This window comes from Physeter macrocephalus, chromosome 16 (genome assembly GCF_002837175.3).
Source record: "Physeter macrocephalus isolate SW-GA chromosome 16, ASM283717v5, whole genome shotgun sequence".
Classification (NCBI taxonomy): domain Eukaryota; kingdom Metazoa; phylum Chordata; class Mammalia; order Artiodactyla; family Physeteridae; genus Physeter; species Physeter macrocephalus.
Genome location: NC_041229.1, coordinates 13954154 through 13963313, shown reverse-complemented (window position 1 = coordinate 13963313; position 9160 = coordinate 13954154). Strand labels below are relative to the sequence as shown.

The 9160-nt window shown below is 40.7% G+C and overlaps 1 protein-coding gene across 1 annotated transcript in view; it reads left to right on the top strand.

The window, feature by feature from the left end:
- Positions 1 to 4209: 4209 nt before the first annotated feature.
- ARCN1 (archain 1) overlaps positions 4210 to 9160 on the top strand; it is a 34779-nt gene continuing 29828 nt past the window's right edge. Inside the window, exon 1 of the mRNA XM_007124167.3 lies at positions 4210 to 4358. Coding sequence (XP_007124229.1) covers positions 4356 to 4358 — 3 coding nt within the window. The 5' untranslated portion in view covers positions 4210 to 4355. The remainder of the gene's footprint in view (positions 4359 to 9160) is intronic.

The following is a 9160-nucleotide window of genomic DNA, read 5'->3' as shown; positions in this document are numbered from 1 at the left end:
GCTAAGCCCAAAAAAAAAAAAAAAAAAAAAAAAAAAAGAGAGAGAAAGAAAAAGAAAGAAAAAATCGCGAGACTTTCTTTCACTCTCGTGAGACCTTCTCCACTCGCGCGTTAAGTCTCTTCCAGCATTGAAGAATCCAGGGAGGATCTAGAGGGGCTCGGATCTTGTTTGTCTAGGGTTTCAGTATATTTGTCTGTGGCGGCATCTAGCGGCCGGGGGCGGCAAAGCTGACGGATGAATTTCGGTTCGCATAGAGTTAGCCTTCCAATCCGGAAATATGGTGTGCCTGTCTCCCCCAGGACAAGGAGCACTGGGTATGCAATTCCTACTAAGTCAGTCCAATCAGACTTCAGGCAAACTCGGAAGTTTAGCTAAATTCCCAGGACACTTTGTACGACCTTTTATAGTATTTATATTACATTATAGTCCTTACCCTCCACTGTGTCCCATTGCATGGGACATAACTTATAGTACTATCAAATTATTCATTATCTGAGATTCAGGTTTAACCCATTCTCCTGCATTTTTTAAAAACATCTTTATTGGAGTATAACTGCTTTACAATGGTGTGTTAATTTCTGCTTTATAACAAAGTGAATCAGCTATACATATACATATATCCCCATATCTCCTCACTCTTGCGTCTCCCTCCCGCCCTCCCTATCCCCCCCCATCCCCCCCCCAGGTGGTCACAAAGCACGGAGCTGATCTCCCTGTGCTATGTGGCTGCTTCCTTCTCCTGCGTTTTTGTTTGCTAAAGAAGACTGTGGGCTTCCTTAGGGCAGGGTCTGTGTCTAGTTTTTAAGCCTTTCACAGCTCAGTGCATTGCATAAATCAGGCACTTTCAAAATGCTCATTGTGTGGATGAATGAAGGAATGAATGAATGAAGATATAAGGAACAAATATTTCAAAACTACAGACATAGTTAATTTGGGGAGTCAGAGGGAGAGAAACAAAGAAAAGAATTTTGGAAATTTGATCATGAAAACCCGCCAGAGGAAAGCGAAAATTGGCTTTAAAAAGGGAAATCAGAGACACCTCTTCTGAGACACTTCTGGTTAAAAGGGAAATGCAAAACATTACAAAATATTTTGTCATGTTATTGCTAACAATAATGGATATGTATTGTTGAGCATTTAGTATGTAGGAGCACTTAGAGTAGATAATCTTATTAATATGTAATCTAACTTCATAACTTTATGAGATAGATGTTACTGCCAATATACAGATTAGGTAATTGAGGTTTAGGAGAGTTAAAGTAACTTGCCTAAAGTCACCCAGGCAGTAAGTGCAGAAAATGGGAGTCACACACAGGTCAGTCTAATTCCCAAGTCTCTTCTTTTAACCACTGTGACATACTGCCTCTAAGGCGCTCCTCACGAAGCATGCTTGCAGAGGTGCTTTTCTTCTGCAGTTTAATTCAGCTAATTTCATATTTCCAGAGAATCAGTATCAATTGGTGTTTGCTGAACTTCGGTGGTCCATATTGAAGGCCCCTGGAAGTTGCCATAATAGAGCAATAATTCCAGGCAGAATTTTTTACTTTTTTAAATTAAGAATTTGTTCATTTTTTTTAGACTCACAGACATAGAGAACAGACTTGTGGTTGCCAAGGGGGAGGAAGGTAGAGGAGGGATGGATTGGGAATTTGGTATTAGCAGATGCAAACTATTATATATAGAATGAAGAAACAACAAGGTCCTACTTATAGCACAGGGAACTATATTCAATATCTTGTAATAAACCACAGTAGAAAAGAATATGAAAAAGAATATATATATATATAAAACTGAATTACTTTGTTGTACACCAGAAACTAACACAACATTGTATGTCAACTATACTTCAATAAAATAAATTTTAAAAAGAATTTGTTCATCTTTTTTAAAAATGTGTTTTTAATAACAAAATAAACAATATGGTTTGATATATATCCTTCCAGACATGTAAAGTTTAAAAGTTTTCGAGCTTTGTAAAGATCCTACTAGAAAGCCATTGGAAATGGAATTGAAATGAGTAAGAGGGAGAATTCTATCATGTATTGCTCAAGGGTACAGGTTGTGAAGTTGAGCAGCCTTTGTTTGAATCCTGGCTTTGCTACTTTCTAGCTCTGACACCTGTGGTAAAATGGTTTTCCTCTCTGTACCTTGGTTTCCCCACCTGCAAAAGGGAGGTATTGATGGTACTTAGAGAATTCTTGTGAGGATTAAGTAAAATAATCTGGGGGACTTCCCTGGTGGCGCAGTGGATAAGACTGTGCTCCCAATGCAGGGGGCCTGGCTTCGATCCCTGGTCAGGGAACTAGATCCCATATGCATGCCGCAACTAAGGAGCCCACATGCTGCAACTAAGACCCTGTGCAACCAAAAAAAAAAGTAAAATAACCTGTGTGAAGAATTTGAAGTAACGCCTGGTACATTGTAAGTGTTCAATAAACATTAAGGAGTACACAGGAGATATAGAGAGGCAGTGTGACATAATGAGAAAAGCTGAGTTTGCATCCTGGCTCTACCACTTGCTGGCTGTATGAATTTGGGCAAATGCTTAACTTTTTTGATCCTCAGTGTCCTTATCTGAATTGTTGTGTATAAGGATTAGAGATAATATGTGTAAAGTACCTGATATAAAATAAACACTTAATAAAAGATTGCTGTTTATCCATTATTGCAGCAATAATGGATAAACAGTTGAGCCACTAACATGGCATAAAATAAGGTGGGGAAGAACTGCTGAATCACTTATAATCTGAAAAGTCTGACATTTGGCATGGAAGACTACCCATACAATCAGAAGACCAGATTTGAATCTTGTTTCCATTATAGAACTAGAACTTTGGGTACATTTCTTAAACTTGTCATCATTTTCTTCATTTACAAAATGGACATAAGCACAGTAACTGCCCTGCTTCCTACACATTTTTTTGAAAAAAAGATATAATTTACCATAAAAAACATAAAAAGCCACCCTTTTAAAGTGTAAAATTCAGTGGTTTTTAGTATTTCACGAGGTTGTGTAACCACCACTTCTATCTAATTCCAGAACATTTTCATCACTCCAAAAACCAAAACTCATTCCCTATTTCTCCCCTCCCCCAGTCCCTTGCAGCCCTACTTCTTGTCTCTATGGATTTGTCTACTCCAGATGTTTCATATAAATGGAGTCATACAAAGTGTGGTCTTCTGTGACCAGCATTTTTCACTTAACATAATATTTTCAAGGTTCATCCATGTTGTATCGTATATCAATACTTTATTCCTTTTTGTGACTAATAGTTCATTATGTAGATATACTACATTTTGTTATGGACACTTGGAATGTTTCCATTTTTTGGCCATTATGAATAATGCTGGTATGAACATTAGTTTACAAATCTCTGTGTGCATGTATGCTTTTAATTCTCTTGGGTATATACCTAGGAGTGGAATTGCTGGGTCACATGGTAACTCCATGTTTAACTTTTTTTTTTTTTTTTTTTTTTTTGTGGTACGTGGGCCTCTCACTGTCATGGCTCACGGGCCCAGCTGCTCCGCGGCATGTGGGATCCTCCCAGACCGGAGCGCGAACCCGGTTCCCCTGCATCGGCAGGCTGACGCGCAACCACTGCGCCACCAGGGAAGCCCTCCATGTTTAACTTTTTGAGGAACTGTCAAACTGCTTCCCAAAGCAGCTGCACTAGTTCACGATCCCACCAACAGTGTATGAGGGTTCTAATTTCTCCACATTCTCACCAACACTGATTATTACAGCCATCCTAGTGGGTATGAAGCAGGGTTTTGATTTGCAGTTCCCTAAGGATTAAAGATGTTGAGCATCTTTTTATGTGCTTATTATTCATTTGTATATCTTCTTTAGAGAAATGGCTATTTTGGCCATTTTAAAATTGGATTTTTTGTCTTTCCATTGTTGAATTTTAAGAGTTCTTTATGTATTCTGGCTACTAGTCCCTTATGAACAACAGTTATTTTGTATATCAAATGATATAGTGGCTGTGAGAGCTTTATAAACTGCAAGAGACGTCGCAAATTAAACGAAGGCGTTGACGAACAGGGAAAGGACAGAAGCCAGCGGTTTTACGCTGGTGGTCGAGTCCGGGGACCTCGCAGACACAACCCGCGTCTCAGCCTGCGCGCACAGTCTTCCCACCACAGGGCGCCCCGCCCCCCGCCCTTTGACCCGTGCCGTTTCCGGTTGGGGACGTGGCTCGAGGCCGCCATCTTGGCAAGAGGCGAAGCGGCCGGCGCTCCAGTCAGCGGGGGCAGCAGGTCCGGAGCGGCCGGTGCTCGCCTTCCCCCGACCCCAGCCCTAGCTCTGCAGTGGCGCCGGAGCTCGGGTGCGCCCCACCACCGCCGTCGCCATGGTAAGACCCGGGCCGGGCCCAACTCCCGGGTCCCGGCCTTGCTCGACCGCTTTCCCTGCTGCCGGCCTGTGCTGGGGCCAGAGGAGCCCCGCCCCGAGGGCCCGGAGCTGGGCGCTTACCCGGGCTCTGGGAGCAGGGTGGCCATCCGCACCCTGTGCCCGACTTCCCGGGAGATCCGAGGGACCTGACTCCAGTCCCTCTGTGGTCGCGCCCACACCCCTCCCCTGCAACCCTCCTCTGCCGGGACCCGGGCCCTAAAACGGGCCCAGGGTTGTTGCTCTGCAAGAACCTCTTAGTGATGTCCCTTGGACCCCATGCTGTGGACCTGGGCGCTAGCGTCCAGCAGGTTCCGTGGGCACCTAGGCGCAGCAAGCTGGGCCTCTCGAGCGTTCTCTTCCTTCTGTAATCAGCTCACCTCTCATCCCCGGTGTTCCGTAGGCCGTTTAATTTTGAAATCTTAACCCATTAGTGTTCAGGACTTTTTCTTTAGTTTGTTTGAAAAGGAAAAGTAACGGAAAGTTCGAAAGGAGGCATAGAACAGGAAGGAGTAACTTCTGACACTAATTTGTCACTAATTTGTCGGACCCAAGTGTCCCAGAAACCTGCCACCTACTTCTCTAGATCTTAGGTGGGTCCATTTGTCAGTGTGATTGAGTATACGCTGTTTAGTATAAGAGCATTGGGAAAATGTGAGCCGAGTTATCGATATCACAGGCTTTCTACCTTCAGGGAGCTTGTCGTTCAGGTGAAATGAAATGTGGATGTGGCATATCGTAATCAGATATCTCACAGGAGGGAGGAGGGGTTTATACTCTGGGACCTGTTACTTGCCTTCAGTTGCATTATCTTTGTGTTCTCATCTATTGTTAAAATTAACGTGGGTGCGAGATGGGACACAACAGTGCTCACTCCACTACCTCTTGCTTTCTCACGACGATTTGTGGATATTTATGAAGTAGGAGAAATTTTTTGGTTCCAAACAAGCTAGTAATTTTTTAAAGTGCACTTTATGCCCTTCAGTCTTTTGAAGAACGTTCTTTCTTAAAATTCTCTTTTTGACAATAGATTATTAATTTGATTTAAAGCATCTTCCTACACACTTCAGAGATGACAGTATAATTTGGTGCCAGTCATTAAGTTCTGTTCACGACCTTTTTAGATGAGAACTTGGTTGGGGTGGGGGTTGGTTCATGCTTGGGCTTTAAACCACTGAAAGGTTTTCTTCAGCTTCAGGCATATAAATTGCATCAAGTAGGTTTACCTCATAAAACTTTTATGTTGGACATAAAATTTCCCAAAACTCCTTTCTTCGTTTCCACTAGGAGGCTTAGTATTTGGGTAGTGATTTTTAAACTAATTCCTTTATACATCCTGGATGTACCTGTAGTGCATTTCAGAGTATATTGTAATATTAAAAGCAAAATTAAAGTCTTGTATTATATAAACGAAATATAGATTAATCTTTACAAAAACCTTGTTTGTTGAAAAGTTTTTGGAACCTCATACTATTTTTTTTCCTAGTACGATTTTTAATTCATAGATAACCAGAGGGATGGTAGAGCCCTAGGTGTTGAGTGGTAAATATAAATTTTGCATGTTATTTGGACATGTGTGCATATACATACAGTTTGTCATGTTTAAATATGCATATGTTTCTGAATTACTTGGGACTTGGCATGATCCAGTTACCTACAGATTTGTGTACTCTGGATAACAACTTAGTACATTCTGTAAGACATTATTAAGTATTTTTCTGTGTAATGTTTTCGGGTTCTATTCCTTTACAAAGAGATCCCTGGACAAAGAAAGGTCCAAATAGGGTAGCATTTTGTAAGATTTCTTGGATCTAAAAGTTGTATCCAAACTTCTGAAAGTTGATTTTTCCTCAACATTTTATTATAAAATTTTCAAACATGTAGGAAAGTTGAAAGAGCTTTACAGTGAACACCCCATGTAACCACCAGCTAGATTCTGTAATTAACATTTCACTATGCTTGCTTTATCACGCATTTAATGATCCATTCATCCCTGTAGCCATCTTTTTTTTTTAAATGCGCTTTAGGGTAAGTTGTAGATATCAGTATGTAAATGTTGATTTTTGAAAAATAAATTTCCTTTAGCTTTAGTTACTGAAGTTGGTGCAAAATGTCCTACACTGCAAAGTCCTTCTAGAGAAATAAATGAACAAATGGAAAAACAAATGGCCTATGATGACTTTGTTATAAAATGAAATCCAAAAAAAAATCTTTTGATTTGATCTTTTTTTCTAGCTTTCTGCAAATTAATGAGAACATGTTCTTATTTTCTTAACACTTGTCAGATATCATTATAGTCAGTTCTTTTTCTTAGTAAACTTACATTTGAATGAACTTGATATTAAGTCTCATGGTAGCCCTCATCTGTAAAATCTTTACTTATCTACAGAGTGCTGTTCTCTTCTTATTTACTAAGTATAGGCAATGAGTAAATTTACTGTAGTGATCACATTAAATATAAATGATCACAATATGTTCAGTTCCCAAGAGTCATTAGTTATTAGAAAGCTAGATTTGGGTTCGTATGGCTGGTCTACATATGATGGGGGCGGGGGGAGACTGAAATCATACACAGTAGTAACAGTTCCTAGTTAGGGAGTTATTATTGTTTTGGTTTTTCTTTTTTCTTTTTCATATACAATATAGCAGCTGCACAGCTATTGTATTCTTTATGTATTTTTTTTGATTGTTGTTTGAGAGGAGAGTGAAGAATGAAAATGATTTTCTTGAGTTTCTTTTGATTTACCATCTTATTTATTCTCCAAATAGAAGGTACACTGCAGAAACTGACAACAATGTCGTTTTATTTTTATACTCGACAGGTTTTTGTTTTAAAACAGAAACTTGTGATGAACTTAAAACTCTCACTGAGTAACTTCAGGTTTTGGTTTTGTATGTGCTCTGTATTTTATTGTAATCTTCCTCCGATTTGATTTTATCTGTAATCACTTCATGCATACAAGAAAGACGAAATGGTCCTCTATGACAGTTGTAGAAGCTGGCCTTAATATGATCATGAATTATATATATATCATCATTACAGTGAATTACGAGGAACAAAGTGACTGGCTAATTCTGGAAGTGAGGAATACTGAAGCATTTAGAGGTTCAAGGAAGTCCTTGACTTTTTTCTTTAGGGAATTATGCGTATTTATGCTGAATTACTACCTATTATGCTTGGACCTCTGTCACTAGTGGGGATGAAGGGATGATATGGCAGCTATCTGACACACGTATACTATACACACACATGATTTGTTTTGGTTAGGCAGTTTGCCTTCTGGCAGCTTAATATTAATGTAAAGTATGGTTCCAAAGTATTGATAGTGGGACTTTCCTGGTGGTCCAGTGGTAAGAATCCGCCTTCCAATGCAGGGGACGTGGGTTCGATCTCAGGGAGCTAAGATCCCACATGCCACGGGGCAACTAAGCCCATGTGCCACAACTACCGACCTCATGCGCCTCAACTAGAGAGTCTGCGTGCCACAAATTACAGAGCCCATGAGCTGTGGAACCCACGGGCTATAAGTACAGAGCCCAGGCGCACTGGAGCCCGTGCCACAACTAGAGAGAGAAAACCCACATGCCACAACTAGAGAGAAGCCCGCGCACCAATAAAAAACCCCAAAAAACCGAAGTATTGATAGTTACCACTGGAGCAGTGGGTGTGAAATGGAGGTATTGCACATTTTTTGTTGCTGTAAAGTTTTCAGATGCTTACACTTATAGAATCTTAGATGCAAAGGCACTTTCACATAAACCTCTATTTTCACATAAACTAACCTCTATTTTATTTTATTTTATTTATTTATTTTTAAAATTAATTTATTTTTAGCTGCCTTGGTTCTTCATTGTAGCGCGTGGGCTTTCTCTAGTTGTGGCAAGCAGGGGCTACTCTTCATCGCAGCGCACGGGCTTCTCATTGCGGTGGCTTCTCTTGTTCCGGAGCGCAGGCTCAGTAGTTGTGGCTCGCGGGCTCTAGAGTGCAGGCTCAGTAGTTGTGGCGCACAGGCTTAGTTGCTCCACAGCATGTGGGATCTTCCCGGACCAGGGCTTGAACCTGTGTCCCCTGCATTGGCAGGCAGGTTCTTAACCACTGCTCCATCAGGGAAGTCCCTAACCTCTATTTTAGGGATATTTCAAGAAACAATTAAGTGACATCCAAGGTAACATAATTAGTGGCAGAGGCAGAACAGAAACCGAATTCTCCAGGTTTCTTTACTCAAGGAACTTTCTGATCCATGTAGTTAAAGCTGGGTAGGAGAGTGTTGTTATTTAATCCAAAACCAAATGACAGTATATTCAAAGCATTTTAAGTATTATTAAGAGAAAAGTTGTCTGACAGAGTGTAACCTAATGGGAAATTTTATTTTGTTTTTTTAAACAGTCCTGAAAAGGTCATCTACATAACTTCTGGACCCTCAGTTTTTATATCTATAAAACGATCAAGGGCTCTTGAAAGTTTGTTTTAGGTCTAAATGCTCTTTTCCAAAAATGTAAAAAACAAGTACAATAACTGTATAGAGAATCATACTTATTCACTCTTCCCCAAAGAAAATCAGACCAAATTACAGTAGGAAAAATTAATGTACCTTTTAGTATATACTATTTTTTTTTTTTTTTTTTTTTTGTGGTATGCGGGCCTCCCTCTGCTGTGGCCTCTCCCGTTGCGGAGGACAGGCTCCGGACGCGCAGGCTCAGCGGCCATGGCTCACGGGCCCAGCCGCTCCGCGGCATGTGGGATCCTCCCAGACCGGGGCGCGAACC